At 35.8% G+C, this 23,708-nt stretch overlaps 1 protein-coding gene across 3 annotated transcripts in view; it reads left to right on the top strand.

Annotated features, from left to right (window-relative positions):
* The first annotated feature begins 15,538 nt into the window (after positions 1 to 15,538).
* The window catches only part of POLQ (DNA polymerase theta), a 92,779-nt gene continuing 84,609 nt past the window's right edge, over positions 15,539 to 23,708 (top strand). Inside the window, exons 1-5 of one of the 3 annotated variants that reach the window (XR_003048547.1) lie at positions 15,539 to 15,894; positions 16,363 to 16,542; positions 18,240 to 18,370; positions 20,123 to 20,279; positions 21,834 to 21,942. Coding sequence is in view for 2 of the 3 variants with exons in the window: in XM_006905550.3 (XP_006905612.1) it covers positions 15,714 to 15,894; positions 16,363 to 16,542; positions 18,240 to 18,370; positions 20,123 to 20,279; positions 21,834 to 21,942 (758 nt within the window). In the remaining variant the exon portion in view is untranslated. Of the gene's footprint in view, positions 15,895 to 16,362; positions 16,543 to 18,239; positions 18,371 to 18,706; positions 19,584 to 20,122; positions 20,280 to 21,833; positions 21,943 to 23,708 lie in introns of those variants that run through there. The other 2 variants (XM_006905550.3, XM_015596105.2) reach the window with 2 other exon arrangements.

Here is a 23,708-nt window from a genome sequence, read left to right as displayed (position 1 = left end):
TGAGTAATGCTGCTATGAACATGGGTATGGAAATATCTCTTTGTGACCCTGCCTTCAGATCTTTGCATATATACCCAGAAGTGGAATTTTTGTATTACATAGTAATTTAAAATTTTTGAGGTACCACCCTAGAGTTTTCAATAGTGGCTATTCCATTTTACATTCCTACCAATAGTGCACAGTTTTCAATTTCTCAACTTGTTATTTACTGGTTTTTTTTGGTAGTTGTCATACTAATTGGTGTGAGGTGGTGGCTTGTTTGATTTGCATTCCCCTAATGGTTAGTTATATTGAGAATATTTTCATGCACTTGTTGGCTATTAGTATGTCTTCTTGGAGAAATATCATTTTATTAATTAAATTTTTTTGTTGAGTAGTTTTTTATGTATTCTGGATATTAACCCCTTATCAGATATGATTTGCATTTTCTCCCATTTTAGGTTGCCATTTTACTATTAATTGTGTCCTTTGGTGCACAGAGTTTTTCATTTTAATATTGCCCAATTTATTGATTTATACATTTGTTGCCTATGCCTGTGGTATGATATCCAAGAAATCATCACAAACCCAATGTCATGAAGCTTTTTTCCTATGTTTTCTCATAGTTTTAGCTTTTACATTTAGATCTTTGATCTGGTTTGAATTAATTTTTGTATGCTTTAAAATAAGGGTCCAAATTCATTCTTTTGCATGTGGCTATTCAGTTTTCCCAACAACATTTGTTGAAGAGACTATACATTCTGCTTGAATGGTCTTGGCATCCTTGTCAAAAATCATCCAATCACATACATGTTAGGGTGTATTTCTGGACTGTCTATTCTTTTCCATTAGTATAGGTCTGTGTTTACGCCAGTACCACACTGTTTTGATTACTGTTATTTATTTTGAAATCAGGGAGTGTGAGACCTCCAACTTTGTTCTTTTTTCATATATTTTAGCTATTTGGAGTTTCAAGATTCCATATGAATTTGAGAATGGATTTTTATATTTCTGCAAAAAAAAAAAAAATTGGGATTTTGATAGGGATTAAATCTGTAGATTGCTTTGGACAGTATTGATTATTCATAATATTGTGTTTCAATCCATACACACAGGATGTCTTTCTATGTATTTGTATACTGTTTAATTTCTTTCAGCAATATTTTATAGTTTTCAGTGCACAAATCTTTGCTTCCTTGATTGAGTTTATTTCTTAGTATTTAATTTGTTTGATGCTATTGTAAATAGAATTGTTTTTAAGTTTCCTTTTCACATTGTTTATTGTTTGTGCATAGAAATATAACTGGTTTTTGTAGTCATTTTTTTAAAGGTAGACATGAACAACTTTTAAATACTTATGATATACAGCATGTGAGCCTCTTGTATTCTTGTCTTGGCAAATATCTGGTTAAAGATAGTCTGATTTTCTCTTCTTAGATTATTTGCAGTATATACAAATACTGAAATCAAAAATTACCCATTCTCTAGTTTTTTTTTTTACTTTTAATTTTGAAATAATAACTGATTCAAAAAAGTTGAAAAAAAAAAAAGTACAGGGAAGTCCTATGTACCCTTCATCCAGCCTCTCCCAATGGTGACATCTTGCATAACTGTAGTGTACTATCAAAACTAGAAAAAGGACATTGGTACAATCCATAAAATTTATTCAGATTTCACCAAAAGAATTGCCCAGTTGCATGGTGGTGGTCAAGGATGTTTCTACCTAACTGCCCTTCTCCTTCACTAGAGATGAGATTTGTATTGTGGTCTAATAGCTCTCCCAGCCTCCCCTGACCTCTTCCCCATTTTCTCCACAGGCATTTCCCCTAATAAAAGCTTTGCAGGTTTAATTCTATCTTGACATCCCTTTCTTAGAGGAACCAGACTAACCTTCCTAATCTTTTGTTACCAGTTAATTAATGCTGGAAAATGAGATTCAACCTGCCCTAGAGGCACTTGGGATTCGTTTGACTGTTGAAACTGTCCCCACTTCTAGGAGGGCTGTGGGCCCCCAGGATGTGGGGTGAGACTGGAAGGAAGGCAGAGGGTTGTTGTACTCGCTGTGATCAACTTTTTCTTGTATCATGTCAATGCTGTAATCACTCATGTGTAAAAAAGAGTGAGTCTGGGGAGTCCCAGAAGCCCCTCTGTTCATCTGGGCACCAGAGGGCTGCATTGGTAGGTCTGCGGAATAGAGTAGGGGTGGAAAGTGAGGAGCTCATTCATTTCTTGGGATGTAATGTATTCAAAACCACTGGGTTTGAATCCCAGGTCACTCATATAGTACCTTTGTGAACTTAAAAAAATAAATGATTTTACATCCCTAAGTCTGTTATCTCCGTTGAAATATAATTATAATCTCTACCTCACTAGGCTATAGTGAGGATTCACTGTTAAGTCACAAAGCTTGTTGCAATGTAATGCTCAAGGGATGAGGTCTGGTGTTATTTAGAAAAGTGATTCAGACCCTGTAACTGTACTCCTCAGAACTCTTCCATGACTCCCCAGTGCAAGTGGGGGCAAATCCCACATCCTCACTGAACTTGGCCTAGGGAGCCTTATAGGAACAGACAGTGCTGCTGCTCGTAGACCTGAGTAAAAGCAGCCCTTGTCTTGAATCCCTTCATTGAGTTCCATGCCTCTCAAACTTTACTAGGAATACAGATCACCTACAGATCTTGTTAAAATACAGATTCTGATTCAGTAGGTCTAGAATAGGGCTTGAGATCCTGTATTTCTAAGGAGCTCCTTAAATGATCCCCATATTACTGGTCTGCAAATAAGACTTAGAGTAGCAAGGTTTTAAAAGGGTCTCTTTTCAGCTCTGTATGTGCTCCTCCCCACTGGGCATGGAGTCTGCAAGACAAGTGTCATGGCCACTGGAATACTTGTCCACTTCTAAACTGTACTCTATGTACCAGGCACCACAGGATTTTCTGCCAAATGGCCTTGAGCCTACAGAGCCTCTTCCCTGAATTCATGCCCCTGAGGAGAAAACATGCTATCAATGTGTACCCCACTCTGGCCTAAGAGGGACTCTTGGTCAAGGGGTGTCAATGGAGACTGAACCTGAGTCATAAAGACAGGGGTTAGAATGATGGCCAAGCAGCTAGGGCTAGCTCTCCCTCCATTGCCATGTTCTGATATGGAAGTTCGAAGAACCCAAGATTTCAAAATTTGAATCTCAACTTCGAGGAACATATATATGTCAAGGTGGGCAGGTAGAACATATTTTCCTTAACAGTTTGATAGCCTGATTTACAATTTTTTAATTCTTATGACATATAGTACATGCACCTCCATTGTATTCTTGTCTTCGTCTCAGAAATGGCACCTGCTTAGCTCTCCCCTCTTGGTTTTCTGTGTTCTGGCCACACTAGATTTCTGTCCAACCTTTGAACAAGTCATGCGCTGCCTGTTTCATACATGCTCATCCCCACTATTCTCTCCTACTTAACACTTACTCAATATCCACTCATCTGTCTTTTCTCAGTTTAAGCAACACTAACTTGTAGAAGCTATCCTTCTCTTCCCCAACTACTTCACAATGTTCTCTCAGCCCTTTCTAAGCGCTATGTGCTTTCCCTTTTAAAAGCAATCACCCATTTATTTTGATTTACCCATTTATTTTTCTGCTCTTTATTGTATCTTTATTTCACCTTTGGAAACAATTGCCTACGTAAAGGTAATGTGTCAGTGGAAGAATATAGATTAGTTTTGTTTTTGCTTAGAAAGAGTTTACAAGAGAAAAGAGGGAAGGAGAAAGGGAGAGAGAGAGACAGAGAGAGAGAAAAAGGCAATTACTATGAAAGATTGGGTAACCTAGAGCAGCAGTTCTCAAAATGTGCTCTGAAGGCATTTGGGAGTCTTTAAGATCTTTTCAGGGGGTTCTTGAGGTCAGAGTAGTTTTCATTAAAAAACTATGTATAGGTAAAATATCCACTTTAAGTGCAAAGTAGACCAATGGATTATGAGGTGACAGATTATGAAAAGTACATTGATATAGTTTCAAATTTCATATAGCCACTAATCTTTAAGAAATTAATACTTGTTGAGAATGTTTTTTATTTCAAAGAATATCCACAACTATCACAAAGACCATTAGAATACTACTTTCTTTTCTAACACTATATCTGTGTAAGGCCAGATTTCAACAAAAATAATATATCACCGAAAATGAATGCAAAAGCAGAAGAGAATTCAGCTGTCTTCTATTAAGCTAGACAAAGTTACTATAATGTAAACCAATGACATTCTTCTCACTATTTTTTTGTGTGCAGAAAATATAGTTAACATGTAATGCATTTACCATTTTATTTTGAAATAAATATTTTTTAATTTCTCAATTTTTAATTTCTGATGTGATAAATGACTATAGTATAACCCAAAAGCTCTTTGGAGTCCTCAACAATTTTTAAGAATGTAAAGAGATTGAGAACAAAAAATTTGAAAAGCGGTAATAGAAGATGGGCCAGGGCCTAGCATTTAATTGAAGAGAAATTAAACAGTTAAGCATCTGTTCTTCAATATAATTCTCAGAGTAAATGCAGTAATGTACTGATGCAGTAACATACAATAACAACATTAGAATGTTATACAACAACATAATAATAACAACATTTAGAGATGTTTTCCATTTAATCTTTAATACATGGGGTAAAGTATAATTATTATTATCCTCTTATAGATGAAGAAAAGGAAAGTCTTAAGAGTTTGGGCAGCTAGAGTAGCATAACTGGTGATGAATTTGGTCACACTGACACCTATATACACTAAACCCCTGCCCACTTTCCCAGGAAGGGCATTGAAAGTCTACAGCTTAAACGAGCATGTTAAACAAACAAAGAAGCATATGTTTCAAATGGACTTAGGTGTTTTCCCAGATCAGGGCTATGGAGACCACAAGACAAGAGTTGCCAGTAGGGGCAATGCATTTTCTCAGCAAATATTTATTGCCTGCCTCCCACAAGTGGGCACTTATCTATACTTGGTGATTCCGCAATGAACAAAACACAAAAATTGCTGCTATGATGGGGCTTCTAATGATGGATATTCTAATAAGCATATTGCGAGGCCAGGCCAGCACAGATTGGGAAAGTATGGGAGCCTTGCAAAGCAGACACCAACCCTCATTAACAGAAGTTTCACATTCACCCCTTGACTTTCATGAAGCAATTAGATCTTCCCTCAACTTACAACCCTCTCTCTATCATCTCCCTCCAATGGGAACGGAGCTGAGTGATTTGCATCCTTTAAATTTGTTCCTTTGAGCTTCGGAATCCTTTTTGACTACTTAAATCCCACATCTGGACCCCTATCCTTCTTCCCTCCCCATCCCCCTGCTTACTTGTCCTGAATCTCCTTGGGGTGCTTTATTTTCAAGCCTGCTGGATGTGTCTCTCTGAAATGTAGTTTCTTTAGTGTCTCCGCTGGTGACATTGACTCTTTAAACGTTAACGGTTGATACAATCAGAACTTACACCACCCAGACCCACTCCTAATGTCCCACCCTGCATTCATTAATTCAATAATTTATTCTTTCAGTAAAAATATGCTTGTTGGAAACAGAGTCATTCTTTTTATCCTCAAACTCCCTACCTTGACCAACCCTTTAAACTGGCTCCTGTGTCCTTTTGATACTATCACCTCTTTATTTTACTTCTATATTTGCCTGTTGTTTAAGGTTATAGGTGTGTTAAAACAGAAATCCAATTTGAGAACTTCAAATTTGGATTAAGTCTTTATGTTTGATAAGATAATGATTAGAAATATATTAAACTGATTTCTACTTCCTTATCTTTGTGGAGTTTTTTTCCCCACTTTTCCAGCATTCTGTTAAAATGGTTGTACTTAATTCCCTTCCTTTTTCCCACAATGGTATGTTATATGCAAGATTTAAAATTACCATTAATTTTTTCACATATATTCTCAATTTTAAAAATTTAAAAATTAATCAGTTTCTCTACTTTCGAACAATAAAATATTCTTTGAATTTTTAACAGTGACTTTCCTGCCTTCAGGCTTTCATGTTATTTTGTCCACTGTTTTCAATCAAACTTTCTTTTATGCCCCTAAAAGTCTTATTATTACTTTTTGCCATAAATATTTATTTAGATTTAACCATATGTTTCTCAAGGATTTTGGTTATCATTGCTGTTTTTATCTTCCTTTTTCCTCTTGAGCACAATTTTATTCTTTCAGAAGTAGAATCATTCATAATTCTTTTAGGGATGGTCTCTTAATTATAAATGTTTTAAAACTTTTTTGCATGAAAATATATTTATTACATTTCAATCTTGCATAATAAGTTAGGTGAGTATAAAACTCATTTATTTGAGAAGTTTGCTGATAGATTGACTCCTTTGTAGGCAATCTTTACTCTGTTTTTTAAAAGATTTGTGCTTTGTCCTTGGTCTATATTTTTACCTCAAACTATCTAGGTAAGATTTGTTTTGATTTATCTTGTTCATGTCTCACAATATGTCTTCAATTTAAACACTTAAGTTTTTTTAATTATGGACATTTCTGAGCCATTATCTCTTTGTATATTATCTTTCTTCCATTATCTTTATTAGTCTCTTTTGGAATTTCCAGTAGATTTGTATTAGACTTTCTCATTCTATTCTTTATATTTTTCAAATGCTTTCATCTCTTTAGCTTTCTGAACTGCAACTGGTTTAGCCGTAATGTGAAATAAAAGTCTAATCACTCTGGCTGGTGCTTTTTGTTGACCTTTAGTTTTATTTTCTCTGTGGTGCTTTGCCCACCCACCCCTGCCACCATCTTCCTCAAACCAACTGAAGTCTTACTTATGCATTCATCTGTTTGTTTATTTGTTTATTCATTCATCACTTATTTTTCCCCTCCAAATTGATTGATTGATTGTATAATTGACATATAACATTATATTAGCTTCAGGTGTACAACATAATAATTCAATATTTATATACACAGTATTGTGAAACGATCACTACAATAAGTCTACTTAACATCCTTCACTGTACATAATCTTAAAATTTTTTTCTGTGATGAGATCTTTTAAGATTTACTCTCTTAGCAACTTCTAAAGACCAAAATATTATTATTATTATTATTATTTTGCTAATATTTTGCTTTATTTGCTGCTGCTTTTCTTTCTTTAAAAAAATTTTTAAAAAACTTTAATTAGTTTTAAGTACACAGTACATTAGTTAGACATCTATATAGGTAGTAAAGTGATCCCCCCAATTGCTCCTTCCATCCCCTGACCCTCCACCTATCCAATGTATAAATGCTAATTGCACTTCCTATGCCATGCTCCCCATCCCTGTGACCATCCATCAGCCACTAATTTGTACTTCTTTAACCCTTCACCCCATTCTCCCAGCCCTGTTTTTAATTAGTTTGTTCTTTTTACTCTTTAAATTCCACATATAAGTGAAATCATATCGTGTTTATCTTTCTCTGTCTGACTTAAATACCTTCCAGGTTCATCAAAGCAATATCTTTTTCCATTCCTTTCCTTTTCTTGTTTTCTTATCTTTTCAACCACTCTATGTTTTGTTTGGAGCACTTAATTCTTTTCCATTTAAGGTACTTAGGAATGTAGTTGTTACCATTTTTTATTCCTGTTTTTGATACATGTTTTTTCTTCTTAAAGAAGTCCCTCCAACATTTCCTATAATTCTGGTTTGGTAGTGATAAATTCCTTTAGTTTATTTTTGTCTGGGAAGCTCTTTATTTGTCCTTCAACTCTAAATGATAGCTTAGCTAGATAAATTATTCTCTGTTGTATATCCTGGGTCTTCATTCTGTCGAATATTTTTTGCCAAGCCTTTTGCCCTGCATAGTTTCTTTTGAGAAATCAGATTTCTCAGACATCCCTGTAAGTCCCTGGTGCCCCTGCGTGCATCCGAATCAGCACTGGTGCTAAGAGCGAGCAGGTCTCTCACTGTGAAAATCTGCTCGAGGACACGGCCCCTTTAAGAGGCTTCTGTCGCTGCCAACTGCTGCAGCCTCCGTCTCACTCAGCCGCTCAGGACCAGCAGCCCTGCATCCTTGCCCTGTCCTACCTTCTGCTGTTGTAGGGTTCTTTCTTGGATTTTTCACTAATTGTATGGCTTGTTCCTCAAGATCTCAGGCAATTTTTCCTCGCTGCTGCTCCTTGTTTCCGTCACAACTTTGATTTGGTCGCCAGAGGGATGAACAGAGCTTCTATCATCTATGCCATTTCCCCGCCTCCTCATCTCAATACAATATTATTAACTATAGTCACCATGTTGTACATTATTCATCACTTATTTATTGAGTGCCTACTAAGTGACAAACACTATTCTGTTATTTAAGAGAGGGGAGTCAGTTATGACTATAATAGATTGACTCCTGCTTCAAACTGTAGTAGCAATCACTGGCTTGTTGGACTAGCTTCTCTGGACTGGGGAGGGGATTTTGACCCAGGCTTTTCTCACTCTTGTTAGCTAGTCCAGAGGGTGCATAAGTCCAAAGGGCATAAGTTTTAGACTAAGCCATAGATCTAGAAACAAAAACTAGACTCACACTCTGCATCCTACCAAAGAAAGAAGACAGAAACTCATCACGTGACAAAAGAAATGTACCCAAAGTAAAGCAAAATATCAAGTAATGGACAACAGGAAAGAAAAATTTTGGTATTAAAGAAAAAACCCAGGAAATGGAACAATGATTGACAGTTGTTTCAGAAAGAGAGAATATAATGCAGAGAAATCTCACAATTTATCCCCACATCTCTCTCAGAATTTCTTATTCCATCTCAGTATCTCATTCTCTTTTGTAATGTCTCTCAGCTACCTATGTCTAACCCATGTCTGCTATTCCTGTCATTCTCTCGCACTCCTTATCTATCTGCCTCTTTTCCCCTTCCCTCCTCCTCTCCTTTACTCCTCCTCTTACCTCCTTCCTCTCTTCAAATCTTTCAAAACTCAACTCTCTCTCATACTGACTCAATACTTTCTCAGTTCTCTTTTAGACTCACTCATTTACTCTCAATCTCTGACAATATCTATCTCTGAAATCTCTTTCTCAACATTTTTCTCAAAATCAACTCAATTTATTTCATATCTGTCAGCCTTTCTTATCTCTTTTTTCATTTTTCTTACCCATTCTGTCTATCCAGGTTCTTCTCTTTGTCATACACATGCTCTGTCTCGTTGTTCGTGTTTCTGTATTTCTTTCGGTACTTTTAATGTCTCGATTTTGTCGGTCTCTCATCTTTCTCAAGTTTTCTCTGAAACTTCCTTTCAAAATAACTCTCTCAAACTCTTATTCAAACTTTCTTTTTTTCCTCTTTCACAAAAGATATAAAAAGTTTAAGAAGCATAAAAGTAAATGTTGATATATTTAATACAGAATCTCAAAGTCAAAGCTTTTGTAGTACACAAGTTAAAAGCGAACAGACTGATTCAAGTCATTGTCTTCATAATTATGAAGAAGCAGGGCTTTAGGGCTGTCCTGTAGCACTGAGGGGCAGAGAATGTGCTGGGTGATGGTGCCAACCAGAATGATAGTAAAGATTCCCAGTTTCAGAAATGGGCAGGGAGAATATTGTCGGCAGGGCTATAAGCACATGGCATGTGTTGGAAGGGAGGAAATGGTCTGGAAGGGATAGTAGGGGTTGTTCTTCACTCATCCTGGAGGAAGATCCTGTGCCAGTTCTCTGGCATAAACTATGGATTGGGGGGATATGATATCTTAATTCCAGTTAATTCCTTTTTATTCATTCTAGGCTGCTGGTGCTCCAGGGACATAATCTTTATCCTCTGAGCATATCCTGTTTTGGAGTCTGATCGGCTCATTCTTCCTCCCTAAACTCACATAGCTCTCCTCCAGTTGCTCTCTTCTTGGGTTGAGCAGGAGTCCAAGACTCCCTCCTAACCCTTGCCTGATGGAGTCCATGTTCGAACATGTTTCAAATAGTAGGAGAGGGCAAAGATATACAAAATAATTTTGGCAGTTCCTCCAAGAAACAAAATTATCCACAATGTGAAAGGGCAAGGCAGAAAAAGAAAGAAAAGGAGAGTGAGAAAATAAAGAAAAGGATGAATATGGACTCTTGAGCCAGACTGTATGCATGTAGGCTCCACTACGGATGTGTGACCTTGGTCAAGTTACTTAACTCTCAGGGTTTTTATGAGGTTACAGCAATTTAAATTGCAAATAACAACTAAACAATTATTTGTTAACTAAAACAATTAGAACAGTGACTACCTCACAGAAAGCACCCTATACTCTAAGAAGACTATAGATATGGAGGGAGCCAGACATAAAATAATAAACACCTTTTATTAGTTTGTTTCTTGATTGATTGCCCCATTCTCCCTTGATGGATAAAAGCTTCCTTCTTCAAGGTCTTTATAGCTGTTGCCTCTCTTACCCAAGTGGGAAGGAAAAAGACAAATCAGAATGAGGATATCAGGGCCCAAATATTAAGCTCTAGGAGATTCAAAGTTCAGGAATCCTTCTTAAATGTTCATATTTGATGTCCCTGCTGTGAGCAGTTAATATTTACATCTCAGAGAATGTGACAAACTCAATAAAGTCTTCCTCAAACTAAACCTTCAATTTTCAAACAAATAACAACTGAAAAAACTGAAAAATTTCAGAAAAGGGGCAGATGGTTTAAAATGAAGATCCACAGGAGAGGAGACCATGTCTCTTCCTTCATCACCGTGTTCTGGAGCCCAGCAAAATGACTGCCATAGTTGTCATTCATCCATTCTAGAAATGTTTTGAGTGTCTACTATATGTCACACACTGTGCTAAGTATTGAAGATAAAACAGAGAAGACAAAGTTCCTGCGTTCATGGAGTTTTCTCATTTGTACTGACAGACTCCAATTTATCTTGGCAGGTTCCAGTTTATTCTCACCCTTTCCTGCTTTACGTCCAGCCTTCCTTGCCAACTGCCAGCCCTTCTGACCTGCCGCGACTTCAGACCCACAATGAAAAGCAGAGGTAAAAAGCAATCTTCACCATCTCCCACAGCTTTATAAGGTCTAATACCTTTTAAAAATCTCTTATTTTATATTATTAATACAGTTCAGCCTTCCTGATCAAACCCTAATTTTTTAGTCTGTGTTTTGAACGGCCACGAGCCTTTTGTTACTATGCAAGAAGATGTGAATACCTACTAGGGGTCAACTATTGTTGGTCTTTGCCATACACAATTTCCAAGGAAGAAAACTGTAGTTTTTCCACAGTCCTCACTCGTTCCGCTTTACTCGTTTATGTTATTTTTTTGACCCTTGTTGGTATAGAGAAGTTTAGATGTAAACAAATTGATGTGCAACATAACAGCTAGGTAAACATGGTAAAATTGAAATGCTATGGTCAGTTAAATTATGTCAAAAAGCTTCTAGCCTAAAAAAAAATCTCTGACCTCTTTTTTACCCTTGCACCTTACATTGAATCCATAAGCAATCTACTTTCAATATAGATGCACAATCTAATTTTTTTAAAATTTTTTTTATCATTTTCACCGTTAAACAAAAGCTACCAATATTTTTTTTTAATGGAGGGTGGCAATGGTCTTATTGACTCGTTTCTTTTATTTTGCTTTTCCTCCTTTACATTCCTCCCTACCCCCCGCCCACACAAGAGTCTTTTTAAATATATTTGGTACATATTTCTTTCTTGCTCTTCAATGGTTTCCAATATCCAAAGAGTAAAAGCCAAATTCTATGATGAGATACGCATGACACTGTTGAACCGAAAGAAACATTCTTTCTTTGCCCTTGCAGATGCAGTGATATAGGAGAGGGGGATCTGTATGTCTTTGTCCTTATGGTTGCCATTGACATAAGGACAAAGAACCCAGAATGTGCGCACCACCACCACGAGCAGTAAAGATGTGGTGTTTATAAACTGGTTCCGCTTTAGGAAGGAATGAGATGTAATCCTGAAATGTATTTACTTACCAATTCATATTCAAAAGATTATCTACTATATAATAAAAATTATATTAAGGATATCTAAGAATCACTTTAATGGACATTTTATTAACATGGTAAATTTCCTTTATCATAAACAAATCCTTTCCATGGAGGATTCTGAGTTTATTAAAGATAAAATTTTGCATCGTATTATGAATAAGAGTATGCTATCTTAATAGTGGTTAAACGTAAACAGAAAGGGAAGAGTGAAAAGTGAATAAGCGAAAACGAAGAGAGAGGATTTACCCCTGGCTAGGCCTGCAACCTCAACCCTCCACCCAAACAGCTGACTATAAGCAAATCTCCCACTGATTTTTCCCATTTGCTGTTGCTGATTTGGGAAAGATTTTGTCTAAATAATAATAATAAAAAAAAGGGTAGGGTTATGAGTATCAAAGGAAAAAAAGTATTTGGATCAAAGGATTTGGAGAAATCCTCTGGGTACATAAGAGCTAATCTAAAAACAGTACATTCACATAGGGAATATAGTCAATAATATTGTAATAGCTATGTATGGTGTCAGATGGGTATTAGACCACCTTTAAGTAGGCTTTCTGAAATTTTTACCTAGACCTTTAAAGTTATTTTCATTTTGCTTCTATCCCCATTCATAAGTGAGTTATTTCAATTAGTTCTTTGGGTCATTCTTCAGAGGTCCTCTTCAGAGTTTCTTGTTAATTTAAGCCTCATTACAATTTTCTCAGTGAAGCCATGAGAACTCAAGTCTGCCTCATCCCTTGGGTTATACCAGTGGTTCTCAATTCCAGCAGCATATTAGGAACACCTGGGAGCTTTTAAGACCTACAGGTGCCCAAAATCTATCCTAGACCAATTACGTTGGAATCTCCAGGAGTAGGATAGCAAGTTTAAAGCTCCTCAGGGGATCCTAATGTGCAGCCAGTGGTCTTGTTTCAGTTGAGAATGACTGAACTTCAAACACAAAATCCTCTTAATTAGCATCTCCTTTAATCTCAGCACATCAGACCCAGCCAGCATTGCTAGCATCCCATATTTCTGATCTTGTTTATTTTTTGGGCTTTCTTTTTTTTTTTGCAAACCGGTTTCACTCCGTGTGAGAAACAAAGAGTTTATTCAATCTGGGTAGATGATTTCAATTTAGTCAATTTACAAATGTAGTTTGTGTAAATTTATTTTCCGTATAACCTCTGCAATTTTAATGGGAAAATCACTCTTCATTATTTATGCAAACTTACTAAAATAAGAAGATGACTTCTTCAAATGTACATCAATTGTTATTTGAGTTTCCTTTGCTTCTATTTTCAGCAATATTAGACTAAGCAAGAAACCACATCTAGCACAGCACACTTTTACTTAAAATTCCGGATGTTATATAAAAATATATATTTAAAAAGTTTATGACTAAACTGGTAAAATCAGAGATTTCCTTATAGGACAAAACTATCAAATAATCAAACAGTCTAAAGGATTAAGTGAAGTATTATAACCAAAATTTTCCATAGTGATGTGTTGCTGATCCTTGGTGGTCTGGAGTGTGAATTTTAATGAATTACGTATTTTGGGAGATAGGAGTCTATGGTTCCTAGCAGGATGAGAGGTAAAATCTAAAATCGCCTGTATAAAGCCAAAACCCAAGAAGGGTAGCACTCTGGGTAAGTAAAACAGAAATATCTGTTCTGCCGTCTGAGATAGTGAGGCTGGAGACCTGTCCAAATCTGGCTCTGGGTGTCTAATATCATTCTACTACTTCTGTATGTTATAAAAAAAGCTAATCCAGAGACTAAGTTTAAAGTGGTCCAAAATTGGTATGTCTCCCAGGTCTCAAGCAGAAAATATGTGCACAATTTTTTTTCTTGAGGGCTTTAACTCAGGCCCTGAAAGAATACCACAGATAAACAAAATGCCAAGGAACACAAGCCCAGACACAATTCAAAGACAAATGGGAACTACTTCTGCTATATTAGTATTAATTATTATGATAACTGTTAGCGTAAAAAATTCTTTAATATTTTTGAGTAGACTTTTTATTTTGTAAGAGTTTTTAAAATTAGAAATAAATGTTGAATGTTTGAAATAAGTTATACATTTTAAAATATTCTCTAGGCTTTTCAGTAGGATGACATAGATCATCCTTTGTAATTCCTTTCTAATTACTTTCCTCATTTGATCACAGTTCACCTAATAAAAATAGAATAACTGTGAGAGATTTCTTTGGTTATCTTTTTCCCATTAAAATGCTGGATTTATTTTGGGAAACATATTAGAACACTTTCTTTGAACAGTACTTAATATGATAGGCATAGTTCTAAGCACCTTATACATATCTAGTTATTGAGTGCTTATAATAACTAAATAGGTTGTAATTATTATTATCTTCATTGCATAGATGAACAAATGGAAGCACAAAGCTTAAGCAAGTTGCCCGCGATCACACAGCTATTACTTACTTCTTCAAACGTAGACTGGCTACAGAATTGCACTGAACCCCTGCTATACTGGACATTCTTTCATGATTACAATCTAAATTAAGATCGTTTTTATTTATTTGATAGCACTCTGTTCTTTTCTGCCTGAGCATTAGTACATTTAAAAAAATCATTAATTAGTTTAATGTCTGTACCTCTCCTCTAGGCAATTTCCGAGAGCAGGAGCTATTTCCTGCCATTTCCCTGCCACATACCCAGTGCCCAGCACACAGTAGATGATCAGTAATTAAGTGAATAAATGCATAAAAGGTAACTAGGAAAATGTTTCCTTCGTGGAATAATACCTCCATCTTGTGGAATTTTAGAATACTGCCGCTAGAAAAAGTTTTTGTTGTTTTTTTTGTTTGTTTTTGATAGGTAGGTTTTCACAGGAGAAATTGACACTCAAATGCCATTTGTCAGACTTATATTGGAATCTTTTTTTATTGGACTGGCCCTTTTCAGATTTTTAGTGCTATAGAATAGCACAGCCTCTTTTGGGCAAGGCTTTCGCCATCTAGATTTGCTTCGCGAAATGCGTTTGCAACAAGGTAATTAATCATCAGCAGTTTACGTCCAGAACTCATTTGATTCTACTTTGCCAAAATATGGATCACACGTCCATTAATAAGTTCTTAGCACAGAATGATCACTCAGGTACATCCAGAGTCCCTTCCTTGCCGCGTTCACAGAGCCAGCTAAGGGTCTATCCGCCAGCAGTCCCCAACTCCTCATCACATCGTACCCGCAGTGCATGACGGCTAAATTGGAAATTGTGTAAAGAAATAGCCTCTGCCCTACCATCATACACCAGGAGAGAGTCTATTATGTTCCATTGAAAATCTTAGGTTTTACTTGTATGTTTTGCACACATAATGTGTAATAAATAATTTTTAAAAAATACCAATGTTTACTTCCCCTAATCCACCTATTATGCACAGCTCATTTTATAAGTTAGCAAACCTTGCTATTCAAACCAGAAGTGGACAAAAAGAAAAATGTTCACGCCACTCTGATTATAAATGCAGATTATATACGCAGAGTCTTCACTCCCCCCCCCATCTCTTTTAATTTAGGTCCAGTTCCGGTTTTCTCACACCAACCAACCACAGACGTGAAATGCCGGAGGTCTGACACCCAGCGAGAGCCGCTCTTTCCCCCACGAGTCTATTGTCCTCAGGTTACTCTCATTACTGAGAACTCTATGGTTCCAGGGAGGCTGGGAGGCCTGAGTTTGAAGGCTGTGGCGGGAAGATGACAGCCACATCTGTCACCAGGCCTGGTTTCTCTCGAGCGGGAGGACACTAGAAGTGTGGCTGTCCCTGAACCGCCGGGAAAAGTTCACGATGAATCTTCCGCGTTGGAGTGGGAAACGGCGGCGTTCAACATTAGGCTCAGACTCCTTTTCGGGAAGCGGCGATGACAGCAGTGACAGCCCCCTGCTCCCCTCGGGGCCGGTTCTGAGTCCTCCTCCTGGCCTGGGACGCAGTTTGAATGACCAGGGCCGCCCGCCGCCCGCAGCTGCAGGTACTCCCAGGCTATCTGGAGGCAACAGGGGAGGTGAACACGTAGCCGGACTGCGTGTCGGAGGAAGGTGTCCTAATCGTGAGGAGCTTGGTTTGTTTGCACTACCTACTGATCTTATAGTCAGTCTTCTTCTCCGGCCTGGTGCGGCAGGTCTTTTTCTGTTCTGACATGGACGTCCTTTCAGCTTATATTCAACGACCACCTGCTAGTAACGTTCAAGTGATTTCTGGGTCTTTCGACTCAGAAGCAACTTCCTAGTTGGCCAAATATCACCTATAGAAGGCTCGCTCCTAAGAGTGCCCAGTATTCCGTACAGATCCTTGTATTGGATGTGGTTTGAGTCAGGTGTGCTTTATATAAGCCTCATTCTAACGCACAGGAATTCCAAAACACAGTGGAGGGTTAAATACTGAAGTCATGTGTTAAACTAAATTCAACTATTAATTACTTTCTCTTTTTTCCTGAAAGGAGAATGCAAGCAATCAGTTCCCGACGATCAAGTAGACAAGCTGCTATTGGCAAATTGGGGACTTCCTACACCAGTTCTGGAGAAATATCACAGTTTCGGTGTTAAAAAGATGTTTAAATGGCAGGCAGAGTGCCTTTTGCTTGGACAAGTCCTGGAAGGCAAGAATTTAGTCTATTCAGGTATTTAAATTTGTACAAATTAATTTCTCTGTTTTAAAGATATTATGAATTTAAAGAATATTCTATTGAGGTAATAATTATTTTAGAGGTGGTCGAGACAGTGCTTTATAACTAGAGAAAGTCTTAAAACATATATGAAAAGTGGAGTCTCATTATATGCATATTTAAATTATGCAAAACCCATTATGTGGCTGGGTGGAGGGAAGGAAAGAAAAAAAAAAGAACTGTTCTGCTTGTCATTCCTCTCAAACATGGCGTGGAGAGTGAGTGTGCAATGGGAGATGTATATCTGCTCTTCTTCCAGTCTATCTCAGTTGCTTTACAATGTGTGAACATAAATTATATGTTTATAAATTGACCTGCTTGTACAGGGTTCAATATACAAAACCATATGTAATATACTTTATGTAAAATTTATATGGGCTTTCAAGGGCAACTCTGACATGTATACTTTTAAATCTTTTTACTATACTGACTTTAGAGACTAATTATTTGGTAAGATGGACTTCTTTTGTAATAGTTTTCTCTGAAATTGTGAGTCATCCAGATTTTTTTAGTTATGGCTGCAAAAAATAATTAGACAATGTATTAATAGATATAAGTTCAGGCTGTGGAGTCAGATTAGTTGGGTCTGAAAACTGTCTCTACCACTTATTGGCTGTGTAACCTTACAAATTACTAGAAAGAGCATGAGAGAGCACTTAGAACAGTTTTTGGTACATAGAAAGTACACAGTAAATGCTAACTAGTGGCAAGTAGTGGCAATGATAGAATGGCCTGACCATTTCAATTGCTTAAATCAAAACTTGATGTCATTCATAACTCTGGTCACCAACTCATATCAATTAATCACCAAGTCCAGTGTCTGTAACCTCAAATATCTTAATTTTGACTTCTCTGTGTTCTTTATCTAGTTTATTATAATCTCTTTTTAACATTATGCCTACTATCATCCTTCTTCTAGATTATGTAATAGCCTTATAACTAGTTTATCTTTTCTCTTTGGTTATGCTCTGCTCCTGCAGCTGAAGCAATCTTTATAAAGTACAAATATAATCTTGTCACTCCTTCTCATAAAACTCACTGTTCACTCTGCATTGCTTTCAGGATAAATTCTAAACTCCTTACATGGTGGGACTATAAAACTTTTTCATGAAGCACATATTTTTTCACTTTCCTACTTGTTTTATATTTCAGGCTTACTAAATTCCTTACTGGCATCCGAACATACTAGGCTTTCCTCCAGGTGTTTGCACATACTATTTCTTCTGCTTGGCATTCTTTGCCTCTACCCTACTACCTTGCCTTCTCACAAGTTCTGTTTCCATTCCATAACTTCCTAACAGTTCCTGTCCTTCAACTTCTGTAAAACTCCTATCACAACATGTTAAAGTTGTTCATCTTCCTCAAAGCAGGGCTTTTAGCCCTTCGGTACTTAAAGGAAAGGATCTTCAGCTACAAGCTAGTTACTCAATAATCACCATTTACTTTGACATAAAGATTTATTTAGTACCTATTTTCAGTGTGAGATTTCAGAGAGCTAATTTAAAGTCAGAGGCATTTGAGGATATAAAGTTGGGCCTTAATGATAGGTTAGTCTTAGGCTCTGTAGTTACCGGATGTGTTTTAAAATAGTAATGCAGTATATCAAATATTATTTCTTTTTTGTGATAACCCTGTGGAATAATGTGTTTTAGCTCCTACAAGTGCCGGAAAGACTCTTGTTGCTGAATTACTTATTTTGAAGCGGGTTTTGGAAATGAGGAAGAAAGCTTTGTTTATTCTGCCTTTTGTTTCTGTGGCTAAAGAGAAAAAATTCTATCTCCAGGTAATATTCTCGTACTAAGTTTGAAATTGTGATAAGTCCTGTTATTGGCAGCCATGGCTTTATTCATTTGAAATAGAATTATAAAATCAAGTGGAAAATAAAGTTTCTTTTATTGCATCCCAATGTAGCATTAGGTGTTGACCCTTTATGAAGGGAAATTTTTTTAAAAATTTATTTATTTTAATTAGTTTCAAGTATACAGTACATTGGTTAGGCATCTATATAGTTCGTAAAACGATCCCCCCAATTGCTCTCTCCCTCCCCTGACCCTCCACCTAGCCAATGTATTCATTTTAATCGCATTCCCTATGCCGTGCTCCCCATCCCCTGACCATCCATCAGCTACTAATTTGTACTTCTTTAACCCTTCACCCTATTCTCTCAGCCCCGCAAACCCCCTCCCCTCTGTCCATCACCAAATTGTCCACTACATTTGTGACTCTGTTATGAAGGGAAACTTTTGTATTATTGCATGAAAGAGAAAGGGCCATCAAATTAAAAGAATAATTGGTGAAAATGTGTTAAAATTGAAAAACTTAGGAAGTAAATGGGATACTTTAATTAGTATATAAACTTGCAAATTAAGACTCAGCATTTTAACTGAATAGTAAGACTAGACTGAAGTACGGAACGGAGAGTCTAAGGAAGCATATCCCATCATAGTTGAGGGCCATTTGGTAACATTTAGGGTATGAAAAACAGAATCCTTTGGTGTTTAGATGAAGCTCCAGATCTGTGGTCTATTCCTCTGTTTTGCAAAAATGAGTAATAATGTTCTGTATGATGCTTACTGGTTTTTAAGGCATTTTTACAAATACAATGCTTCATTAAATAGGATAAATTTATTATTGTGATTCCTGCAATGAAAAAAATATGTGCTGTTGGAATGGCAAGATTATTGTACTGGTAGTCCAGAAAATCTGGTGCTAGTCCCAGGTTTTCCACTGTGTCTTTTTAGTCCAGGCGCCTAATCTGCTGAGTCTCAGTATTTTCTTTGGTAAAATAAGGATGTTAACCCTAGTACTGTGGTTTAACCCAATAAACACTCAGAAATATCTTGATGAATGAACAGCTCTAAGTTCTATGGTTCTATAAATCTTTTTAACAGTTATTTCAGAGGCCAAATAGCCAACAAAGCTGGTCCTACATGGTTACATCCTCTCAACTTAGACCAAACTAACAAAATGATGAAAGGATCCTTTTTGTTGAGAAGGTATGTTAGTTAAAAGTTAAACTAAAAAAAAAAAAAAAAAAAGAAGAAAATCAAAGTCCCACTGCATTTGACTTTTGAAAACTTTTCTTCCATTATATAAAAATAGTGGGTTAATGAGAATATTTTCTGCATGAAGTATAAATTTGTTTCTGAAAGTGTTATATTAGCATTAAAGAAAGAGCTGGTTTTTGGTTGTTAATTAGATTAAAAGTGTTAGTACTTAAGGTAGTTTTTCTCCAATTTAATTTCTATAAGTAGTTCTTAGAACTGCTTTAACTGTAAAATGGTGTCATTAGATTGGCATACTTAATTTCATTTGACTTTGTTTTAACAGAAATCTGTACTGATTTTGTCTATTCTAAACTTCATATTTTTAGTGTATGATTCTAGAAGGAACTAGTGTGTCCTGGCCAGGAACAACTAATAGTAATATGAAAAATGTCTTTAGATATTTATATTAGTGTTTTGGGAGAGAACCAATTTATAATTCAGGAATATCAAATATTTTCACCTGTATTGTTACTTTTTACTCAATTCAGAGTCTGTTTCAGGAAGTAGGAATAAAAGTAGACGGTTATATGGGCAGTACCTCTCCAAAAGGACATTTCTCTTCCTTGGATATTGCTGTCTGCACAATTGAGAGAGCCAATGGTCTGGTCAATCGCCTCATAGAAGAAAATAAGTTGGATCTATTAGGTAAGAAAATTAGGAAATAAGCAAATATTTTCTATTTTTTTTTTTGATGGAATGTTGTGATTTCTGTATTTCCCATGTTTTCTTCTATTGTCTGTTATCTGCTTCTGGACATCGGCATCTGTGGAAAAAAATTTGTGTACTGCTGCTGTTATTGACTCAACTTATTTGTATTTTTGCACTTTACAAAACCTTAAGTCATTTCTCTTTCCTTCTTTTCTTTCTAAACTTTACCAGGAATAAAAGGAAATATGTTGTGGCTGGATCTGCCATCTCTGCAATTAGTGTGTATGTGTGTTCATTATCATATTCTGGTGCTGTGGCACTAGGTTAGGCTTACACCCAAGGGCTACCATTAAGCAGGGAAATGGTAGGGAGCTATAGAAACTGACACTGTATTTGAGCTTGGGACTCTAGGAAGATTTTCCACCTAAATGCTTTTTTTTTTTTTAATACCACTCAAGAAATCCTCCTATGTAGAGGTAGCAACAGGAAGAGAATGTTTGTAGTAGCAACAGAACCAGCAAGAATATTAGTTAGCTGCTCATTGAGATTCTGGTGAAATTAAATGATAAGGCTGTGGTAGGGTTGGAGTGGAGAGTGAAATCAAAGATTAATCAGACATGGATTCTACTCTATAAAGCTTGGAGAGAGAAATAACATTCATCAATTTGTATCAGAATTATTACTTGTGACCCATTGGACTTTAAATATGTTGAGGATTGCAGTAGAATCTTAAGTGTTATATCCAATATACCTAGCACAGTGCTTGGAACACTAGGCCGAGTAAATATTTTTGGATGAATGAATGAATAAATACTGAGATAACTCATTATGCAGTGTGATTTAGAGATGGCTTACTGATGAGAAATAGTCTGAAAGATCTTGATTTTGGTGAGCAGGATTTGTGGTGGGGGGATACCAGTACACATGGAAACTATGATGTTATGAAAATGTTTAAAGAAGGCATTGATTAATAACTAAATTTTCAGTAATTCTTCAGTAATTCAAGTGCATAGACTGGTTTGATTCTCTAAGTAATGGAGAAGGGGATTATAATCATATTTATGTTTTGTAGGGTGACTCACTAACCTACCATAATCAAACAAAAACATCCCTTAAAATAATTTCTTCTTGATATGATTCTATTTTCCTAAGCAACTTTCTAACATGAGTATGGTTGCCCTGGTTGTTTTCCCCATAGAAAAGTCAATATAGGGAATAACTGTCATAGATGTCTTTGATATCTCATCATACATATATTTCTACACAATTACAATTAAAAAGTGTGAGTAATGAGAGGCAGTTTTCCCTGAGTTACCCTGAGTTTAGCTAATCATTGATTCTTAGATCCTGAATATACTATAATAGGATCACTTATGATACCTGAAATCCTTGGAAAAGAATTGTCCATTATGTGGAAGCTGATTTTTGTTTTATGGATAGAAATTTGCATTACCTGCAATGACAGCTACTTTGTAGATATAAAATATTGAGTCTTAAACTTATTAGAATTGTGAAACTATGTAAAACCTAGTATCTGGAAAATCTCTTTAGGAATGGTGGTTGTGGATGAATTGCATATGCTAGGAGACTCTCACCGAGGGTATCTACTGGAACTTTTGTTGACCAAGATTTGCTATATTACTCAGAAATCAGCATCTTGGTGAGTATCTGAAATAACTGTGTTCCTGAGATTCTAAACAGTGTTGAGCAAGTGTCTGCAAAAGTGTATAATAAGTATAAATTACATGAATTAAAGAAGGAGAGTGGTATTTAAGATAAAATCATGTATAGCAGTTCATTTTTGTTCTAAAACAAGTACTTAAGACTGAGAATGATTTTATTTTACTTTTTATTTTTTAAAATGGTTTCTAATTGAAGAAATTATTAAAATTTTTTTGAGAGTGATTTTTAGATTATCTTGTAAACATTCTGAAATTCTGACTGTTGACCACTTTTATGACAGAATTTTAAAAATCTGGTTTTTATATTTGTCAGTTATACACAGTTCTTAGGCTAATTTTGAAAAATAACATTTCGTTATCCCCCACTTTCCAGAAACAACTACTTCCAACTCTTATAATTATAAAAAATTTATAGTGGCATTTCTAAATGCAGCTACTTCAGTTTTTAGTTTTACACATTGTATTTTGATTTTTTACTATAGAAAATGGAGTTCTAGCTCTTTTTTATATTCTTTACTCACCCACCCAATATCTTTCCCCACTCCCATCTCTTTATTCTTTCATCTCCCCATTCGCCAGAGTTATGTCATAATTCGCTTAGTATTCAGTTGCACTATTATGACTATGTCAATGCCTTTGTCAACTGAGCTAGGTAGTCTATTATGATTACTTTTACTTTCTAAATAACTCTGTTTTCTCTGAAGTTATTAAATGTCTTTTTTGTTTGATAGCCTGGTTTTCTATGTACTTATTACTGATTGATTCCCAGCATCTTTCCCACTTGTGTAAATCTCCACCTAATATGTTCCAATACATTTGCTATTTTAAATACCAAATTCATCTTCTTGAAGAAGTTTCTCCTAAAGACTTCTGATTTTTTTCCAATCTGGATAGGTGATTATTCTATATATGTGCTGCCCAGCAGTTATCTTGGGATCTTTTTTTATCATTATTATTCATTTCATAGCTTTTTGCTTGAGTCAGAGCCAGATTTTTGAAGATCACATGCCTTTCTCTTGATTTACTTCCTCATTTGGGTAGGGATTGGGGATGTCTTTCAAGAAGTTCCACTTTATTTCAGTGTACAGGCTATTCTGGGTATAATTTCTTTGAAAATTTGCATGTCTCAAATGCCTTGCAATTATTTCATAGGTTGTCCCAATGTAAAAATCAAGATTAAAAATTTTTTCCTTTAGAGTTTTCAAGGCATTACTTAATTTTCTTGTTACTATTGAGAAATTTAATGCCATGTTGATCTTTTATCTTTTGTATAATTTTTTAAAAATTCTCTCTGAGAGTTTTTAGGAGTTCCTTTTCTTCCTTCAGTATTGTGAAATTTCATCTGGATGTGCCTTGGTGTTAGTCTGTTTTTATTCATTGTACTTGATACTCAATAGATTCTTTCAGTTTAGGGAGATTTTAACACATTTCTCGCAGTATGTGAGAAAGCATGTAGATAATCATCTATATCATAAATCAATAGGGATATAGAAGATATAACTAATTAGCAAAATTGTTATAGAAGATATAACAATTAGCAAATTTGACCTAGTAGATGTATGTAGAACAAATAATAAATAAAAACAGAATATATGTTCTTTTCAGTTATACATGGAACACTTACAAAAAACATTTACCATATCCTGGGCCATAAAGTAACATATTTTAAAGGATTTAAATCATTTAAAATATATTCTCTGACACAAGTGGAATTAAACTAGAAATAAGTATAAGAAAAGTATAA

This window comes from Pteropus alecto, unplaced genomic scaffold, assembly GCF_000325575.1.
Source record: "Pteropus alecto unplaced genomic scaffold, ASM32557v1 scaffold251, whole genome shotgun sequence".
NCBI lineage: Eukaryota > Metazoa > Chordata > Mammalia > Chiroptera > Pteropodidae > Pteropus > Pteropus alecto.
Note: the sequence above shows the minus strand (reverse complement) of the source record. Positions and strands in the feature narration are given on the sequence as shown.